Source organism: Meriones unguiculatus, chromosome 3, assembly GCF_030254825.1.
Source record: "Meriones unguiculatus strain TT.TT164.6M chromosome 3, Bangor_MerUng_6.1, whole genome shotgun sequence".
Classification (NCBI taxonomy): domain Eukaryota; kingdom Metazoa; phylum Chordata; class Mammalia; order Rodentia; family Muridae; genus Meriones; species Meriones unguiculatus.
Window position 1 is genome coordinate 36,530,645 of NC_083351.1, and position 21,547 is coordinate 36,552,191.

Genomic DNA, 21,547 nt, shown 5'->3' on the forward strand with positions numbered 1-21,547 from the left:
GGAGCTGCAGACGCCGGCCTTCCACGGCGGAACCCGCCCGGTACCTCTCCGCTCGCGCTTCCGGCAGGCGTCGGGAGCTAGTGCGCCTGCGTGCCGGCCAATCCGCGCGCCTCCCTGCTGACCGCGCACCGGCCGGCCGGCAGCCCGACGGTTCTAGTGTTGCAGGCGACTCGCAGCTCAGCTCCGCCGCGCAATAGCAAGCAGCATGTCGCGGAGGCGGCACAGCTACGAGAACGATGGTAAGTGCTCTCGGCCTGGCCGCCGCACCTGGTTGAGCGCTGAGGCCGGACTGCTTTGGTCCTCCGGTCTCCAGGGAACAGCCCTTTCTCCCCAGGAGGGTTCGGGCAGCTCCGAAGGGAGGCAGCTGGCGCGGCTCGGGTGTGGTTAGTAGCTCCAGGAAAGCCACGGCCTCCCCCCTGCCCCAACTCCATCAGTCATGGGGAACGAAGGCCTAGTGGGCAAACCGGACCCGGTGTCCACCCACACTTAAGACTGAATCCTCCACTGCTGAGCTTGGAAACGCACGTGTGTCTGCTGCTGTCCCTGAGTCAGTTAGTGCTAGGGATCTTGTGGAGCAGTGTTTTCTTTTTAGTCCTCCTGGGTGCACCTGGAAAGGACCCAGGAAAGACAGGAACAGAACAAAGCTGTGACAGAGTTCGGATGTATTGCACTCTGAGCCCTACTCCTCTACCTGCCACCAGCTGATGTTTCTCCTTTAAGCTTCAAGGAAAGAATTTTGCCTCTTACCAACACCCCAGAGGTCACTAATAAACAGACACGTGCTGTTCCGTTGGATTACCCTTAAGCATATTTCTCTGTATAAGAAAGTGCAGGAAAACTCACACTAGTAATTCTCATGTTGGCTTTGATAGTCGCCGGCAAGGAGGTGGTTGTGTTGCCATCAGTTTTGTTGCCACGCTCAATTTTGCACCATTACTGCCTTTCAAGGACACAGCCATACACAAGAGTGCAACTTGGAGCTGTTGATATTTTAGAGTCTGAATAGTCAAGGCTGACATCTATTGACTGTGTGGTTTTGCTACGGTCCTGGGATTTCGTTAAACCTGAGTTTTATGTGGTTTCTATGAGGGTTAAATGAGATACTCTGTTCTCCAATGGTTCATGATAGTTATTTTGTCAACTGTTAATGTCTCAGAGGTGATACGCACAGATAAATGCCAACATCATAATAGAGACAAAACCATTTAATCGGATGGATTAGCTTTCTCTTGTGGAATGTTAAGACAACCAAGCAGAAATACACAGTTTTAACAGTGGAACACCAGGTTTTTGCTAGGAAGTACCTGGGAGGATATCCCAATCTTTCAGTGCGCAGAGGCACCCGTGGGGGTCAGTGCCCTCCACCGCACAGGTGCTCCGAGTGTTTTGTTTGTTTTTAACACGGGGGGGGGGGGGGCTTCTTAGGTAATGCATGTACAGAACATGGGAAATAAAGTTTTTCTCAGCTTTGTATTTGGCTAATACAAAGTGGACTAATCTGCTTTGGGTTAGAGAATTTGTCCTTGGTCTTCATCTCTTGTTCCTCCCAATCTTTTTGCTCGCCTTACACTTTTCTCCGTCTTTCTCTCACTTCAAGGTGCCCCTAAAATGAGAGAGAGATGGCACTGGAGAGCCAGTTGGAGAATTAGAATGTAAATATATAGAAAACTTCTTTTGGTTTGTTTTAGGAGGTTTGCATAACTTTTTGGTTGTAGTTGGCTTTCTTACCCCAGCTAGAAACTAAATCATTTTCCCAGTTGGACCTGGCTATAGAAACCTTAGAGTAAATAGAACAAAGTGTCGTAAAATTAAGCATTTGTTAATCAAAATGCAGTATGACAAATCAGTTAGTAGTGGAAAGGCTGTCTGTAGTTAATCCAATTGTACACATATGAAAATACACATTATTAGAGTTTAATACTCAGTTAAGAGTTTAGTGATCTCAATTTAAAAATGTGCTGGTTTTCAGTGAAGTATTTACAATTTAAAAAATATAGAGACAGCTGTTTTAAAGGTGGCTAGGAATTCTAAAAGAATGAAAGTTAAATAGATCTAAGCATTTCTGGGTTATTGTCAGCTCTACTCTGCCTTTTCTTATACTGGAAGTTGGCCTTCTACTCTTCATTCTCTATCCCTGAATTCAGCATTCTGGTTACAAAATATTTGAAGAAAAAGGCCTCAGTACTGAGGCTATAGTTACTTTTTTCCTTGCTATCTCTTAAACGATACAATGTCACAACTATTTACATAACACTTATATTAGGTATTGTATGATACATAGTATAGAGATAATGTAAAGTATCACAATATACACAGATTATGGGTAAATACCAACACCAATTTATATAAGGGACTTGAGCATCATCAAATTTTGGTGTCTGAGCTGAGCCTGTGGATACCAACGACAACATATAATATAATCAGGACATGCTAAGCAATTTTCTAACTACTTGTATGTAGTACAGTAGCAGGCCATATAACAATGGAGGTTTCCTCCCACGTATCAAGGCCAAACCGGATGAGGTATAGTGTAATTCATCATGTGGTTGCGAGAATAAAGTGAAGTAAAGGGTATAAAAAACAAAGTGAGAGAGAAGCTGCTCAAGCAAGGCCTCCTCGCAGATGGTCTATGGCTTCGGTGACATAAGGAACAAGCCATATGGGTACAAAGGAAACTGAGTTAAGGTTAGAACATTTCTGTCATGTTCAGAGAACAGCAAGGAGGTCATTGTCAGTAGAAGAAAGTGGAGGTGGAAGTTGCAAGACATAAGACCAGGGAGTTCAGATGAGGTTCTCACCGTAACGGGCCATTTTAAACATTTGCTTGAACTAGACTGTTGGGGATTCACAGAGATATTACTAGGTAGCTAATCAATAAAGTTCTTGCAGTTTATTTAGAGACATAGAAAGGGCTATCCTAAATGGAAAGTACCAAATCTAACTCAATCTTAGACTCTTTGTTTGGTTTGTCAGTGTTAAGTATACTGTTTTAATGTTAAGGAATTTAGATTGTTCAGAATCTAGTCAAAAGTTCAGAAAGAGCCAGGCATGGTGGCACATGCCTGTAATCCCAGCACTTGGGGAGGCAGAGGCAGGTGGATTGCTGTGAGTTCAAGGCCAGCCTGGTCTACAAAGTGAGTCCAAGACAGTCAAGACTACGTAGAGAAATCCTGTCTCGAAAAGCCAAAAAAAGGGGGTGTGTGTGTGTCCAGAAAGCCTATTTAATATGCTTTCACTTAGGTCTTTATATTTTAGACTGTGACTTTCATTGTAGGAAAAAAAATTGAAGAGAGCTCTAAGTTTTGTTATGCTAAGGGACAGATTTTAGTCAGTTTAATTTTTTGTTTTAAATTTTTAGAGTCTACATATTACTTTGCTGGATTTTGTTGCTTTTTTCTTTTATGGTGTTTTTTTTTTTTTTTTTGTCTACTTTGTGGCTTCAGATTACACATCCGATTCTAATAAGTGTATAGGAAATAGTACAATGTATCCTTATAACATTAGGTTTGTGTTGCAGTGAGAAAATTATTTTATGTATTTTATTTGTTGGGTTGGGTTTTTTATTTGTTCTGTTGTCTGTTTTCCACCCACCCACCCACCCCCTTTTGGTTTCCCTGAATAGCCTTGACTGTCGTGGAACTGGTTGTATAGACCAGGCTTGCTTCAAACTCCACTTACCCAGAGTGCTAGGATTGAAGTCATGCACCACCATGCCTGGCTATTATTTGGTGTCTTAAGAGCCCTAGAGTGGTTGTTACCATAAAAGTTAATCTAAGGTATCTCTCTACCCCTTACTCCAGATGGTTTTTCCCTTTCTTTCCTCCTTCTTTCCTTCCTTCCTTCCTTCCTTCCTTCCTTCCTTCCTTCTCTCTCTCTCTCTCTCCCTTTCTTTCTTTCTCTTTTGAAAAGCTCTAAAAAACAAAGAATAACAAAACAGTGACAACAACAAAAAACAGCCTAGACCTCCTGGATTTGACTAAGCTAGTTAGTTGATCAAGGAGACGCAGGGATCTGCCTGTTCCCATGTTCTCTGCCGCCTTCAGGTTACAGACAGGTGTAGTTAGGCAGGCAGGTCCTCCTTGTTGCTCAGCAGGTCCTTCCCCCACCGAGCCACCCCACTCCCAAACAGTATGGATGGGTGCTGTGTATGTGCATGTGGCGTGTATGTGCGCCATGCAGAGGCCATGGGCATCCTCCTCTGTTGCTCTCTGCCGTACCGGGCTGAGCATGGGACCCACTGTGGTTGGCCAGCAAGCACCAAGAGTCCTCATGTCTCTGCCTCCCATGGTAGTAGGGTTGGAGGGTACCTGCATGGCTGTACTGGGTTTTGGTTTGGTTTTTTTGTTTTGTTTTGTTTTGCTTTAAGACAAGGTGTTCTAGTTAGGGTTACAGTTGCTGTGATAAAATGCCATGACCAAAGCAACTTGGGGAGGAAAGGGTTTCTTTCAGCTTACACTTCCAGGTAACAGTCCATCATGGAAGGACGTTAGGGCAGGGATTCAAGCAGGGCAGGAACCTGGAGGCAGGAGCTGATGTGGAGACCATGGAGGGTGCTGCTTGTTGGTTCTCTCCCCATGGCTTGCTCCGCCTGCTTTCTTATAAAACCCAGTACGGCTAGCCCAGGGTTGCCACCAACCACAGTGGGGTGGGTGCTGGGCCCTCCCCCACCAATCACTAGTCAAGAAAATGCTTGCCTAAAGCCCAGTCTTATGGAGGTATTTTCTCGGTTGGTGTTGGCGTCTCAAATGACTCTAGCGTATGTCAAGTTGACATAAAATTAGCTAGCACAGGGTCTTAGTATTTTGGCGTGGCTGTCCTGGAACACTGTGTGTACACCATTCTGGCCTTGAACTCACAGTGATCCATCTGCCTTCCCAGTGGTGGGTTTAAAGGCGAGTGCCAGGATAACAGGCATGTGTTAGATTTTTGATGTGGCTGCTAGGGCTTGAACTGGGATCTTCATGCTTACCAAGCCGGCTCCTCCCCACCCTGCTCAGAGTGTGCTTAGTGAAAGTGTTCTATTCTGTGCTGTCACCCAGGCTCTCGGCTGAGTTGACTATCTTGTTACTGTCCATGGGTTCAGACTGTAATCTGTAACACTAATATGTATACTTCCTATTCTCTCAAGTACCGGATGAGAAAAGCGAAAAACCTCTTAACATTATAGTACTTTCTGTCATCTCCTTTTCCCCAAATGAACCTTGGCTGAATAGCCACAGTAACACAAAGGTTTACAATTCAGAGATGTGACTCTGAGCCTGTATTTCCTCATGTTCTTTAGAAAGCCTGCCTTGTCTCCCTGAAGCAGTGTTTTCCATGTTGGGATTACAAGAGGACCTGGAAGGTTGTTTTAAAGATAGAAATGGTTGTAAACTGGGACAAGTTAACCATATAATTGGGGGCTGTGGGCATGGGATGAAGTACAGTAGAGTACATGGACCAGAAAGAAGGGAAGAGTTTGGTAAAGGTTAGAAAAACAGCTGCTCTCATTTGGCTAGTTTTTTACTCTGGATTCTCTGAACTTCCCCTAAAATCTGGTTCTGAATAGTAATGAACATAGCTGGTGCATTGTGAACTCTGGAGCAGTTTCTCAGCATCAGCACTGTTAATGTTTAGGGGCGTATTTTAAGTAGAGAACTTCCAATGGATTCAACCTGTTATTGCAGCCTTATTCACTAGTTTACATAGTAGTTTAGTTACATTGTCAGATTAATAAATACCGTCAGGTGCAGGAACCAACAACTGAGGGTCGGTAACTAAGCCAAAAGAACAGGAACAGCAATATGCAGATTACTGGTTTAATTACTGGTGTTGGTGTCATTCCAGTGTAGTCACAGAAATGGACATAGTTCCCTGGACACTGTTTATACAAAATTTAACTGGAATAATGTCTCCTGGCATTATTGTTTACAGTGACCTTAATAACAGAGACAGGGGTGAGGCGTTGGAAAGATGGCTTAGCAGTTAAGAGCACTGACTGTTCTTTCCTGAGAAACTGCGTTTAATTCCCAGCACTCACATTGTGTCTCACAGATGTCCACAACTCCAGTTACAGGGCATCTGTGCCCTCTTCTGGCCTCCATGACATACAAGTGGTACACAGCTGTACATGTAGCCAAAACATCCATACACATAAAATCAACTGGAGAGGTGGCTCAGCAATTAAAAATCATTTGAGAACTATGGGTCTCAGCATGCTCATAAGCTGGGCATCTAGTTGGGTATGCATGCCTTTAACCCCGCTACAAGGGAGAGTTGGAGACAGGAGGATCACTTGCTGGCTTCCAGCCTAGCTAAAAAAAGTAAGCTCCAGGGCCATGTAGACCTTGCCTTGAATGAACAGTGTGATGGGGGAGGACACCCAATACCCTCTCTGTCTTTAACGTGCATGTACTAGCACAGGGACCTGCACACGTGGGCATCCACTCACATATACACATAGATAGAAATAGAATTAGAAATTCTCCAGATACCCAGCCTAGTTAAATTGGCCAAGAGCCACTCTAAAAAATACAGCCTGGGGGAAAAGTGATTAAAGGCTAAAAAGAAGACAGACATTTCAGTAATAGATTCATCATGTGATGTTGCTTTTTTTCTTTTTAATGTTGCTGAAATAGGTGGGCAGCCTCACAAAAGGAGGAAAACTTCTGATGCAAATGAAACTGAAGATCATTTGGAATCTTTAATATGCAGAGTCGGGGAAAAGGTATGTACCAAGCCCAGGTTGTGGGCCAACAGCTCTGATTAATTCTGAGGTTGTACTGGGCAATGTAGGTTTTAGACAAAGCTTGTATTATTACTGCACCTCTGTATCCTGAAGTGAAAGTGTTTTGGAACTCCTGGAATTCAGATCATTAAGAATTTTCAGTAAGTAATTTTCATTAGCTAAAACAGACCTGGGGAATAGTCCCCTTGGTATAGATGACCTGAAGCAGACTTGGATGCCTGAGACAATGCTGGATAGCTGAGAGACAGAATCCAGCCCATGTGTCCTCCTGCTTGGGGTGCACATTCTGCTTAGATGCTTTGAAGATTTCATTGACTCTTTTTATAGAACAGTAACTACTGGAATTGGTTGATACTAAGGAAATTCTCCATGAAATTGTCATTAGTTCTTGTTTTCTTTCTCACAGAACTATAGTGTCTTATAGAAAGCCTTCATGTTTTTATGGTCATCTAGGAATTTTAACTTTAACTCACTGATTGCTTGAGTGTTAAGAGATGATTAATAATGATGTCCTCTGCAGAGTGCCTGCTCTTTGGAGAGCAATCTCGAAGGCTTGGCTGGTGTTTTGGAAGCTGACCTTCCTAACTACAAGAGCAAGATCTTAAGGCTTCTTTGTACAGTGTATGTATGTAAAAGATTTGTGGATCCAGGTGATAATGTATTATCTACTCTTCATGTGCTTTGGGGAATGTTCCAAGGACATGCTTATGTTAAATGTCACTGGTTGTCCTTCTGTCCTGAAACTTGTGCTTATGAAATGTTCATCTTTGCCCTTTGCTGAACTTACTTTTTAAGAGGATGAATGGGACAAAAATGAAGTGGTTTTTTATGTTTTATTTCTCAGAATTTTAAAATAATTTGAGTTATTAACTCAAATTTGAGTTTCTAACTCAGATGAGAAAGCAGATGTCTTCATTTAGAGATTCTTTTGCCCCACCAAGGAATGCACATTTATAAGTTTAAAGTAGATTATAACTCTGTGTGTGTGTGTGTGTGTGTGTGTGTGTGTGTGTGTAGTAACAGTAGGACCACATATATTGGAAAAGCTTGTAAATCAAATGAATGGCCTTCCTTGAGGACTGAAGATACTTTTGAAGCTTTTAATGGGCGTAATTGTCCCTGATGCTGTAGTTACCATTTCAGTAATTTAAAAATAATGGTTAAATGTTTACAGCTCATGTTTAATTTTAAAAAAAAGTGTGCAAAGCAGATTCCTTGTTAACTTCTCAGAGTTAAAAATCTTTTATAAAGATTCCTTTTTTGTGTATGAGTGTTTTACACACATGTATGTCTGTCTGTGCCTATGGAGGTCAGAAGGGGGCGTTAGATGCCCTGTAACTGGAGTCACGGGCAGTTGCAAGCCACCATGTGGGTACTGGGAATCCAACTACCATTCTCTGTAAAAACAAGTGCCCTTAACTGCTGAGCTCTCCAGATCCATAGTTAAATTTTGCTTTCGAAGGAATTTAATCAATTCAGGAAAATGTATATCTAGACTAAGTAATTATGAAAACAATCTTTTGTCATAGTTATCCATATGGTAACCTCTGTTTTGATAGTATGTATTTCAGAATTATGTTGGTGAAGGTGTTGGAAGCTCTGCTTGTTTGTGTAAGGCTGGGCTGGTATCGATTGGCAGTGTCCTTTTAAAATCTTTCACTTGGAGAAAGCTTTAGAGACCATGGTGTACTTTCAATACAAGTATCTTTTGAGCTCCTAAATCCTCCCTTGTACTCAGCGGGGTACCTTAGGAGGGCAATGTAAGTGAAGTCTCCATAGAATTACCACCTTTTGAGCTACATCTAAAGGCTTCTTTAATTTGGAAGTAGCATTGACTTCTTTTTAGGCCTATCTTTATTGTCCCTTTTTATTTGTTCTGTGTGTATATATGCATGCATGCACATGTGCCGTGGCGTGTGTGGAGGTCAGGAGCGACTGGAAGAATCACTTCTCTCTCTCTGCCGTGTGGGCCCTGGGATTAAGCTCAGGTTGACAGAGCCTTAACCTACCGAACCATCTAGCTGGTCTCAGCATTTTCTCAATTCTATTAACATACCGTGTTTTAAGCATTTCTTATAGGAACTTGCTTAAAACTGATTTTAATTATTTTTATAAGCAATCCCAATCCAGTAATGTTTTTCCAAGTGGAATTCTGGGCCCATGGCATTTGGCTAGCTAAGTTTAGAAACTCTGAATGCTTTGTTCCCCCTTAATGATTCTGCATTAATGAATCTTGTTTTATGGAACACTTCTGAGATTACCATGGAAACCATCTTCTGTGGAAATTGTTATTCACTTCCACTTAACATATTCAAAGAAAAACTGGTCTAACATTAGTTGCATTAATTTTGGTGTGATAATTTCACAAGTAACTGTTTCTTAAGTCTTGGATTAACTAAAGTAAAAAATATTGAGTCCATATCTGCATAGTTTTCAGTGACACATATGTCTGAAATTATTTTCAAAACACAGTTAAAAGTTAATTTTGTTTCAAAGTTATTTGATGTTAAGATTCATGTACAATTCAACAGCTTAATATAAAACCTTTGTTTTGGGGTTGTCTTGTACGGGTTCTCAAATCAGTGCACGTCTGTTACCTGAGAAGTTGACAATTTATACAACATTAGTTGGACTGCTGAATGCAAGAAATTACAACTTTGGAGGAGAATTTGTAGAAGCTATGATTCGTCAACTTAAGGAATCACTGAAAGCAAATAACTATAATGAAGCTGTATATTTGGTAAGTTTGATATATGTGTCTTATATATATTTGCATATATTAAATATGCATAATATATGTATAAATATATAAATAAATGTGGGTATATGCATTTATATGATTGTTTATTATATATATTTATATATTATACATAAGTGTATAATATATTTATTTATATGAAACAATATATTGTATAGATTATAAATTATTGTTGAAATGGAGGAAAGAAGCTATAGCCAATTAATTACTACCTTATCCTTAATTCTGGTCCCTGCTCATCTGGTGGCCTTTCTGTGGGAATCCCATTTTCACTTAGGACTCAGTATGGTGCTTGTGTTTACTTTGAGTCCTTTTCCTTGTAGTATATAATTCCTTACAAGATTTTCTTATTTCTTAGTTTCTACAGCACAACTTTTTGAAGACCTATCAATAATATCAGTATTGCTCCTGTCTTTGATTTTTATCTCTTTTTCATTGGTTCGTCATCTTTGTCCCTTAAATGTTTCTATTACAATGATTCTGTCCTCACTTTATATTTGAACTTCTTCTGAGTAATTCTCATTCACTCTCATAGCTGCATAAACCAAATTTATAACTATCTCCCACCTCAACCTTCCTCCTGAGTTTTAAACCTATACCTTAATCCAAGAAATGCCGTCCCCACAAGTCCTGAAAATCATGTGTCATTTATACTCTTTTTTTTTTTTTTTTGCTCACCACCTCACTCATAGTGATTACTGTCTACTGGGCAAGCCACTGAGAAATCTGACATTAATTTTCAGCTTTTCTTTGCTTCCTTATATGTGTTCAACCTCTCAATACTATCTCCAAAATCCCCTTTGTTCCCATAGCCTCTAGCACAATTTGTAACTTTTTTGTGTTCTTAGCTGCTTCCTTGACATTTTTCTACCAAAAGTCTGCCTTTCTGTCAGGAGAGTGGTCTTTGTATAACCAGTCTCTGCTCATGCTGGTTGCTGGTTAAAAGCTTCCCTCCCTTCCTTTTTTTTCTAGTGAGTGGTCTTAAATTCTCTTACACAGAGTGATTCATTGGGCTGCATGAAATAACTATTAGAACTTTTGTCCTTTTTTTTTTTTTTAACAGTTTCATGTATCTATATAAGATATTCTGATAACATTGGTTCTACCTTGTGTTCCCCACCTCCTCTTGCCATACCCTTCTTTCTGCTTTGATGTCTTTTGGCATGTGTGACTCACAGAGTTTAATTACGGTTGCTTGTGTACAAGTGTGGGAGGTTACTTACTGGAGCACAGGCACCTTACTAGTGGTTACACAACTGAAGAAAATGCCTCCTTCCCAGAACCTGTTCACTGCCAGTAGCTCCTAAGAAGGGAGGGGGCCTCGTGAGTCCTATCCCCACCCATTAAGGAATGTTGACCTGCCTGAGTAGGTTTTGTGTAGCTGCTGTAATGTTGTGAGTGTTGCGCCCATGTCCTGTCCAGAAGACAGCATTTCACGGATTCCTTCCAACCTCTGGCTGTTGTTTAAAAGAAGGAAAATCCCAGCTGCTCTATTTTACCAATAAAGACTCAGGAGCCAGATGCTGGGGTGAAAACCTGCTAGCTCAGAGAGGCAGAGAAAGCACCCGGCTGACCTTCCTTCACAGTGCAGGTCTGGATGGAAAAAACCCAAAGGCTCACTAGCTCAACTGACAGCCCTGGAGCAAAAGGCCAAAAAACCCAAGGCCAAAGGCGTGCTAGCTCAAAGCCCAAAAAGCCAGGGAGCTTAGGGAGCTGAAGCCAAAGCTAAAGCCAGAGCTTGAGCTAAAAGCCCTTTCCTCTTCACCACGCTGTCTTAAATACCCTCAACTCAGAGTCCCTCCTACTCTTCCATCCCTGTCAGCTGGTTTCGTGCTCCACCTCTTGACCTAGGGTTAACTTTATTAAATCCTGTGTACAGAAAGCTCTAGGATTAAAGGTGTATGCTGGGGCTAGGTGAACCACACCATAATCACCTGTTTGCAATACACGGAAAGTTCTTGGATTAAAGGTGTGTGATAGGGCTCAACTACAACAAAGAAACAGGATTTTACAGTTCACAATTTTTGGGTTCACAGTGGGATCAAATATCCTGAAACATCTGTAGATTCTTTCTGCAATTTAGAACCTTTATGTCTTGAATGGAAGGAAATAGAATTAAGTCTTACTAATACCTAATGCATAGATTGGTACTAATGGCAGTGTTTACCGTAAGTAAATTCATACATGCTGGAGATCATGTGATCAAGTTCTTTTTTACTGAAGACAAGTTTGAGAAACTGGACACATGTTAGGATGTAGGATTAAAGTCTTGGTCTTTCATGATTGCCCCCAGTAGAATTGATTTCTCTTGTCCCCTATATGCCCTGGGCAGCTCTACAAAATTACTTGTATGACACTCTGCCGAGAATGCCTTCCCCACTCCCCACTGAGGGCTTTACTTGCCCTTTATAACCTTAACCATTTGGTTTCTCCTTGTTGCTCCTTTTCCCTGTTCCTGGTGTCCTTGGTCCCAGAGCACATTTTAATTTACTTTTTAGTACAGCAGTCATCCCTTTTTGTTGAGGTTGTGATTGTCCCAAACAGGCTGTGAGTTCCCAAAAACAGTACCCTGAACACTGTTTACTTAGCCCTGGCACACACAGCATACTCAGTAAATCTCTGTTTTACTTCAAATTTCCATTTCTATATTTCAGTGAAAAATATTCCTACCTAAACAGAAAGAACAACCTACTTCATGGAGTAACTAGAATATTTGAATGTCTGGGTGCTTAATGTAGCATAGCATGGAAACCCACAAAGTCTCAGATTCCTATCCAATGTAAGATCTTTATCACAACATCTTAACCCTGACATTGTAACACAAAAGCAACTATGGTCAATAAGTAACTGAATGGGCATGAACTGTCTTCCACTGCAAGTGTGCTTATAGACAGGAAAATTGGAATTTGTGTCATTTTGTGTGAATATTATTTTGTGTTAAATTTAAAGATTTCTTGGCTCACAGATTGCACAAACAAAAAGATAATAAGCTAAATATAGACCATGGGCTTTAGTCTTGTAGAACTGTTACAAGGTTGTTTATTTTGTCCCTATTATGAAGACTGTTAATGCAGTTTATCTATACAGTCTGTTTAATGCAGATGCTGTTTGCCCTCACAGGTCCGCTTTCTGTCTGATCTGGTGAACTGTCATGTGATTGCTGCCCCATCTATGGTTGCTATGTTTGAGAATTTCATAGGTGTAACTCAGGAAGAAGATGTGCCTCAAGTAAGACACCCTTTATGTTGAATCTTTTCAGTGAAGCATTGTACTGGAGTTTTATTTCCTACTAATAATGCTTTAGCAGCAATAAACAAAGTACAGTAACAGATTATCACACTGTGATGCTTAACATCTGAAGGGCAAGTCAGCTGGCTTCCTGGTGGGTTCTCTTGACATCTTTGTATTGATTCAAATGATTTTAATAAGATTAGAAATATATATATATCTAGAAATTCTCTGAATGAGCCAGATAATGTACTTAAGCCCTGTTGAAAGCCTTCTCAGTATTGCATCTATGAATAAAAGAAAGATGGGGCAGGGATCTATAGAGCTGAGTTACAGAATGCTTGCCTAGCATCTGTAAGTCCTTGAATTTGATCCCTAACACTGGAAAGAAAGAAAAATTAATTAACTAGCATATATCTTCTTTTTTTTTTTTTTTTTCTTTTTTAGCATATATTTTCTTAACTTACCTTTTTAAACCTTCTTCAGGTACGACGGGACTGGTATGTGTATGCGTTTCTGTCATCTTTGCCCTGGGTTGGAAAGGAGTTGTATGAAAAGAAAGATGCAGAAATGGACCGCATCTTCTCCAGCACTGAAAGCTATCTTAAGTAAGGGCACAGCTCATGTGTTCTTTGTTGTTTGCATAAAGATATCCTGCTGATACAACAAATATCTTAAGTTCTCTGTTAGCAATGACAAGTTCCATTTTTAAAAAACAAAACCATAGAGTTACTGAAAATGTTCTCTATTAAGTTTCACCCTGCTGCTGCTGTAACTCACCAAGGCTTCAGTACTTTGCTACTGCAACAAGTTGGTAAAGCATCTTTTTAAGCTATTTTCTTTCATAGATGGTTGTGAAAGCCATAGAACACCATGGTTTAGCAGCTCCTCTGCTATTCTAGTATTTGTACACTAAGAGTCAGTTGTGGCTTAAAATTACCCCTCTGCTCAGATCACTGAGCTGACTGGAAGAAGTTCAGACAGGCAGTGACTAATGTGTCCTGAATAGGAGCACTGTCCTGGCACACAGGATTATTTCATACATGTTAATTCTAGGCCAAGCCCTTCTCCCATGCCAGGATAAAAAACTTGCTTTATCTTATTAGATATAATCAAATAATGAGCCTTCTTTGTAAACATGCCTGTTACCTTACAACATAATAATGATAATGGTTCTGTGTTCCTTCAGCTTTCACAAATTAATTTTTGTCATACTTCTTTGGATACCATTGATAATTGCTTTGTTGGGTACAAATGAACATGATATCTAAAGACTTTTACATGTCTGTGTATGTGCATATGTTTGTGTGTGTATATATGTGTGTGTATGAATAGATGCTTGCTTTTATACAAATGATAATCCAGCATATATACTTATTTAAATGCTTTTTTTTTTCTTACCTTAACTTGAAATTACTGCATAAGAGTATGTGGTTCCACCTGATTGGTTTTATTAACAGTATCATGGTATTCTGTTCTTTTTTAATGTGTCATAATTTCTCTTTATTAATTCTCTCTGAATATGTAGCTTGTGCAGGCTTGTGTTACTATAAACAAGTATCAGAACATTCTTGTGTGTGTGTCTGCATATATATGTGCAGGTGCATTTATGGGGATATGAGTTCATAGAAATGGCATTGCCGGGTGAAGATTCAGAACAGTTGATTTTAACAGATGTAGTCAGATTGTCTTCCAGAGATGTATTCTCCCAGAATCAAGGCTGTCTCAATTAACCCCACCAGTGTTGGAGATGCAGATATGCCTGTATCTTGATGACATGTATGCCATTATCAAAAATGCTGTTATCTGCTGATCTGATGGATAAATATGTTTTTCATTGCTTTTAATTAATCATGAAAACCACTGGGTGTTCTTTATGTTTCTAAAACCTAAGTGTACATTTTCATTTTTATCTTTAGAAGACGCCAGAAGACTCATGTGCCCATGTTACAAGTATGGACTGCCGATAAACCACATCCACAAGAAGAGGTGAATTGATTTCCACCTTGTGATATAAGCACAGAGTGCATTCTTATCTCTATAACATGCTCAGATGAGTCAGTGAGATGGCCCAGTGGGTAAAGGTGCCACCGCCAACCCTGACAACCAGAATTCAATTCCCAGGAGCCACATGGTGGAAGGAGGAAACTGATTCCTACAAGTTGTCCTCTGACCTCTGCAGGTGCACTGTGGCCCGTGTACCACACAAGTAAAACTTGAATTTAAAAAATGCTCAGACTGTTGCATTTGTACATCTTAGCTAGGTTTCTAAATACTTCCAGTGAGGAATTCATTTCTTCAGAGTCTTAAGCACAGAGGGAGTATTTAATATCTTAGAATGTAATTGAGAATTGCATTCCTTTTAGAATACAAATTTTCATAGACTTGACAAGTTTTATATCTAAATACTCAATTTTAAAAATAGCAGAAGTAACAACTCCAAATGTGCTCCCAAAAACAAGCTGCTAAAGTAAAAGTGAAGAGTGAGTGTTGAGTAGGTAAGGCACCTGAGTTAGAGCCCAGGACTACAGAGTGGAAAGAGAGCAGCACCTTTCAAAAGTTGTCCTCTGACTTCCACGGGACGCTGTGGCAAGTCTGTGCACATTAATGTAATTTTCAAATTTTAAGTGAAAACAAATACTTAATACCACTCTACTATATGAAATGACAAATTGGTTTACTTTGTCCTGTATTTTAGGGGGTAGACATTTTCTGTACTATCGAGCCAACATGTGTATATTAAATATTAAAATCTCTTTTTTAGTATTTAGATTGCCTGTGGGCCCAGATTCAGAAACTGAAGAAAGACCGGTGGCAGGAAAGGCACATCCTGAGACCCTACCTTGCCTTTGACAGCATCCTCTGTGAGGCACTGCAGCACAATCTGCCTCCCTTCACACCACCGCCTCACACCGAGGACTCCGTGTACCCGATGCCCAGGGTCATCTTCAGGATGTTTGACTACACAGATGACCCAGAGGTATGGGAGTGGCTAAGAGCTCCAGGGAGGGCCTGGCTTACAGTTGTACTTGTGACTTTGGTTTCCTTTGACTTAATGTCTTAGATATTTTGTTTTTCTTTATTTTATTTTTTTTTCAGGGTTCTTTTGAGATAGGGTCAGTTCTCTCTCTCTCTCTCTCTCTCTCTTTCCCCCTCCCTCTCTCCCCTTCTCTTCCTACCTCCTTCTCTCTCTCTCCTTACCTCCTTCTCTCCTCTCTCTCTTTCTCCCTCTCTCCCTCCTAGGTGGCCTTTGAGTTCACAAATCCAAGTGCTAGGATTATAGCTTGTACCATCTTGCCCAGCTCTGAAATAACCTTTCAATTTTTGGGTTTTTTTTTTTTTAACCATAAGATTGATGAAAATCAATTTAATGTTTTAATTCAGCAAACTATATCACCTTGTTATGCAACAAATTTTGTTTTACTCATGAATAAAAGAGATAGCATAATTTACCAGTCAAGAGGGTAAGTTGAGAGCCAAATTGGTCAACATTTTAATGCAAATACTACCTAGGAGCAAGAGTCAGTTATTTACTTCCTGTACCTCAGTTCCCAAAGAAATAATACTAAAATGTATCTGTAGGAAGATTAAATTGTTATCACATGGAAAATACACGGAACAATGTTTCATATGATGAATGCTCAACTTTAGCTGTTAGGGTAGGGTTGTGTTGTGTGTGTGTTGTGGGGGATAGCCAGAGGTTGACTTCAGATGTCTTTCATTGACCTTACCTTTGCGCAAGTGCCTGCCTGCATGCTGGAGCTCACCTCTAGCTATACTGCTGACCAGTAGGACTCATGGAATCTACCTGCCTTGTGCTTGCCCACTCACAACACTGGGGATAGAGGCACATGCCACCTAGTCTAGCTTGTAAGGTGGATTCTGGGGTTCTTAACTCACTTCCTTATGCTTGCATCCTCAGCACTCTATCCGCCGAGCCATCTCCCAGGCACCATGTTTAGCTAATTTTTAGTGTTTGCTTAATGTAGGTCTGTCTATAGCCCAATCTGTCCTCATTGTGACAGTTCTCCTGCCATGGCCTCTTGGGTTCTGAGATAGTATTTCTGAACTACCATGTTGAACATGTTAGAGTATTTTATTTTCTGAGAACGGGTCCCATGTAACCCAGGCTGGCCTGATATTTGCTGTGCAGTTGTGATCGGCCTGCCTCTGCATCTGCTGTTAGCAAACATTCACCACCATGCCCAGGTTTCTGTGTTGCTAAGATTTGAACCCAGGCCTTCATGCTTGTTAAGCAAGTACTCTGCTGACCAAACTGCACTCCCAATCCTAGTTAATAGTAAAAAAAAAATACTCCCTTTTCTAAATTGTCCATATTTTTAGACAATTCAGTTTTAAGTTATTCATATTGTATAATTAATAAAGTATTTTTGTCAACCTCCCAACGTAACAGTCTAGTTTTCAAAATACTTTTTATATTGTTTTTGACTGTGAAGTGAAATTGTTGGCAATTGTTTAACACGAGAATGTGATTTGTTGTGAATATTGGACATAAAAATTAACATTTTAATCACATACCGATTGTTTTATATCTCAGTATATATATGTCTGTCTTGGAACCAAGCATATTTGTTTCTGGAGAGTTTAGCTAGCTAAAGTACCAAAACTGTTGCTTGCTCTATCCTGGTTGCATGTAGTAGTTCAACCTCACCCCCAACACAGTGGGCTTTTCAGGGTATGGATTTGTGAATGAGCAGCATCCCGTGTGTTATACGGTGCTTGGCCTGACTCTACTCTTCCGGTTGCCTGTGTCAGATGAATGAGGCGTGCCAGTTTACTTAGAGAGAAATCATTCCAAGAGAGGAACTTTACATTCTGTGCATTTAGCACAAGGGAAATACAAAGTATGTATAATCAAAAATATCTCTGTCTTTGAATGAAATGCTACTGCACAGGACTTTGGTTTGGTTTTGACTTTGTTGTTTAATTTTCTTTTAAAGAATACAAGCAGAAATAAAGCAGAGATCCAAATGTCCCCTTTCCAGGCAGCACTACGGCTGGCACTCAGCACTTCAGTCTGAGTTTTAACCTCTTCTCCCTGGATTGGCTTGGAAACAGAACACAGCTAGTGCAGTAGTGGGAAAGGTTCCCACGCAGCAGCCCAGTCTCTTCTGAGTGGGGGGGACTTGATTGTTGACTTTGCTATATCAAATAATAAGAAAGCACCTTTATTCATAGTTACATGGTGACCTAATCAGGTTTATCAACTGAAAATCTAGTTTATGTTTATGACATTTATTTAGTCTTTGTGATTAGTCATTATTAGTTATAGCAAAGGAACCTCAGAATATATTTCTCCTGTGTTAATTATATTTCCTTGCTGTTGCTGCATACTTCCTCTGTCAGAGAGTATGAATACTCCAAAATAGTTATCTCAAAGTGGATTCCTTTGTTATTTTGATAGTGTCTTTTAAAAGTGTTGATTAAATTTAGAAATTGGGTGATGCTTCAGTTAGAAAAAGCATGGCCCATGAAACTGACACCAGAGTTCTACCATAATTGCCTGACTTGACTGATAAAAAGACAGAGCCCATTCCCCATACGTTGTTCTCTTATCTCTGTAAATGTACCATGGCACACACAAAATGGATAGATGGATGGATAAGTAAGTTTTTAAAATAAAATAAAAGATTTGTAAAATGGGCCTGGTGGCATTACTAGATATCTTAGGAGCATTATATCCTCTTCATTCTGTGGTAGGTCTTTAACACAATAGTTCAGTCCTATACTCAAGTACTTATAAATGAAAGAAATCTGTTCTGTGATTCTGTGTGAGTGTGTTGGTCTTTTCTTCCAGGGTCCTGTCATGCCAGGCAGTCATTCAGTAGAGAGGTTTGTCATAGAAGAGAATCTTCATTGCATCATAAAATCCTACTGGAAGGAAAGGAAAACTTGGTGAGATTCCCTCCATGGTACTTTAAAAGGGGGTAGGAATACATTTAATGATTTTATAAGAACAAAATATATATTTAGAGGTGTTAGGCTGTAGAAATAGCCCAGCAAGCATGAGGACCAGTGTTCAGGTGCCCAGCACCCATGTTAAAAAGCCAAGTGTTAGAACTCACCCATAGCTCGGTTCTGGAGACTGAAACAGGAGTATCCCCAGGGATTGCTGTCCTGCCAGTCAAGCCAATCTGTGAACCCCTGGTGGTTGGTTGGTTGGTTGGTTTGTAGTATTTTTTATGTATATGGGTATGTCTATGCATCAAATGTGTGTCTGCTGTCCTCAAAGGCCAGAAGAGGGTTTTGAGTCACAACAGGTAGTTGTGAGCTGCCGTATAGGTGCTGAGAATTGAGCCTGGGTTCTCTGGAAGAGCATCTCTGCAGTTTCTGAACCCCAGGTTTAGTTGTTAGAAGTTGAACAAGCAATTGAAGACACTCAACTCTGACCTCTGACATGGCGTGACAGACATGTTCACACACATACCAAATATGCTAAAATTCGTTTTAGTTTGGTTGTATGGAAATTAACGTATACTACTGTTTTTTTGTTTTTTTATTTTTCTGCTTTCTGGCCTGTTTTAAAAACCTAAGTGTTAATAATTGTTCATAGAACTGGAAAGTTTTATCTTAGATTTTGAGGAGAAATGTTGTATTTAGGAGTGGACCACCTACTGTTAGTAACCTGGTATTAGTAGATCTGAAGGGGATGATAGCACTTTTTTCCTTTTTGTGTGTAAGACAATTTATGCCATCTTAATAAGTACCTGAACACCAGAACATTCAGCAGAGATTTTTTCAGCTAAGCTCACTGCATATGAAGCTTTTGGGCTTTGTGTGTTTCTTTGCTAACTTGAATCACACTCTTTTCAGTGCTGCACAGCTGGTGAGCTATCCAGGGAAGAACAAGATCCCCTTGAACTACCACATAGTTGAGGTATGCATTCCATTGGTGCTAATTCTGGCTTTCCCAGGGTCTGAGCCCTGCAAGATACCTGCTGGCTACTGACGAGGCTCTGAAAGTGAATAGAGGAGCAAGGACATAGACAGCAGTTTTGGTTCTCAGCCTTGCTAGTAAAGGAAGGAAGGAAGGAAGGTGAGACTCAGAGCCTTTATCTGATGTGTCATTTTGCTGGCCTCAGCTGCCTTCTCGCCTTCTCTCTATCTCTTTTTAAGTGGCACATGTCTTTAATCCCAGCACTGTGGAGGTAGAGGAAAGTGGATCTCTGAGTTGGGGGCCAGCCTGGTCTACTGAGTGAGTGCCAGTATAGCTAAGGATACACAGAAAATCCCGGTCTTAAAAACAAAAGAGTGGATATCTTCATATCACCCAGCCTGGCCTGGGACTCATGACCCTCCTGCCTTACACTCCTGAGCGCTGGAACTCTAGGCATGTGCTGTAACATGTGGCCCTAAGTCAGATTTTTGAATCTGAGAATGTGTAGAATTCGCCATGCAGTAAGAGGAAAGATTGCATTGTAGGTAGGGCTTTAGACTTTTAGGAAGGGGTAGAAAATAGCTAGCCAAAAAGCTCTGTGTTCTGGTCTGAGTAGCAGTGTAGAACACTCAGCTGTCTCTATCTCTGGTCTACTACAAGTTCTCATTACCCAAATAGTGAAGCGCCATTGGCTGAGCCTCTGGATGTAGTGCCTCCTCAGTCAACTCTGAGACTTCAGAGGATGGATTACTGCACATTTGTCTCAGCAGTATGGGTCATAGTAGCCTTTTATACTGGGCTCTTGATGTAGTTGTTCAGTTGTAGATCTCAGAAAACATAATTTTTAAGAATAAAAGGTAGCCAGGTGGTGGCACATGCCTCTAATCCCAGCACTCAGGAGGCAAAGGCAGGTGGATCTCTGAGCTCAAAACCAGCCTGGCCTACCAAGCAAGTCCAGGACAGCCAAGGCGACACAGAGAAACTGTCTAGGTAATTCTTTTTCCGCTGTAGGTGCCATGGAGTGTATGATGAGGTTGTAATGTGTAGGCCTTTCTCATGTAGAAATGCAAATACAACTGAACCGCATGTGTCTGACTGCGCGTCTTGCAGGTGATCTTTGCAGAGCTGTTTCAGCTTCCAGCACCTCCTCACATCGATGTCATGTACACTACGCTACTAATCGAACTGTGCAAACTTCAGCCCGGCTCTCTGCCCCAAGTTGTATCCTTTCACCATTTTAAATGTCTTTTTGGTTGTACTTTTAAAAGACTGAATTATGGAGCTATGTTTTCTCAGGTTCACCATTAGGTTCCTATGCTTTGGGTTTTAGGAATAATGGTTTCATTTGCTTTGTTTTTAAGTGAATAAGACTTTGGACAAAATACATGTTTGTGAAGTTATCATCTCCCCCTGCTTAAAATAGAGTGTGGTGCTGTGGCTTACAACTCCTTCGTTCTCCCCGGGAGGAGCCCACTACTTTCATTAATAATGCTATTTTTGTCTTTTTTTTTTTTTTTTTTTTTTTTTCTGAGACAGGGTCAGTATGATCCCCATGCCTCAGCCTCCAAAGTGCTCAGATTACAGGTTTGAGACCATGTCCAGCTAGCCCTGTGCCTTTTAAAATAATAGTTTTATGAAGAGAATGTATATTCTGCCTTTTCAGGACCTCAGGTCTTCGATAAGCCCATTAGATAACTGTGCTATTTCAATAAATAGTTCTATATCTGTAACTCACTCTCCCCCCCCCCCCCCGTGTGTGTCACACTGCTTCTGTGAGTTACTAGGAGTGGTACTAGTCTCCCATTATACCTGTAGGTTTGCTCATTTATCTAGTCCTGTAACTTTTGCTTTATCACTATTTGGTACAAGTATGCTCATATTTGTTGTGCCCTTAGTGAGTGAGCTTTTTACCATTCAGCCTAATGTCTTTCTCAAA

General features: G+C 40.7%; 1 protein-coding gene across 2 annotated transcripts in view; it reads left to right on the forward strand.

The window, feature by feature from the left end:
• The first annotated feature begins 51 nt into the window (after nucleotides 1-51).
• Ncbp1 (nuclear cap binding protein subunit 1) overlaps nucleotides 52-21,547 on the forward strand; it is a 35,915-nt gene continuing 14,419 nt past the window's right edge. The window contains exons 1-11 of one of the 2 annotated variants that reach the window (XM_021647963.2): nucleotides 52-239; nucleotides 6,618-6,706; nucleotides 7,248-7,348; nucleotides 9,311-9,467; nucleotides 12,606-12,713; nucleotides 13,200-13,321; nucleotides 14,633-14,702; nucleotides 15,478-15,693; nucleotides 18,532-18,629; nucleotides 19,548-19,611; nucleotides 20,722-20,832. In XM_021647963.2, the coding sequence (XP_021503638.1) occupies nucleotides 206-239; nucleotides 6,618-6,706; nucleotides 7,248-7,348; nucleotides 9,311-9,467; nucleotides 12,606-12,713; nucleotides 13,200-13,321; nucleotides 14,633-14,702; nucleotides 15,478-15,693; nucleotides 18,532-18,629; nucleotides 19,548-19,611; nucleotides 20,722-20,832 (1,170 nt within the window). In that variant the 5' untranslated portion in view covers nucleotides 52-205. Of the gene's footprint in view, nucleotides 240-6,617; nucleotides 6,707-7,245; nucleotides 7,378-9,310; nucleotides 9,468-12,605; nucleotides 12,714-13,199; nucleotides 13,322-14,632; nucleotides 14,703-15,477; nucleotides 15,694-18,531; nucleotides 18,630-19,547; nucleotides 19,612-20,721; nucleotides 20,833-21,547 lie in introns of those variants that run through there. The other variant, XM_060379871.1, reaches the window with a different exon arrangement.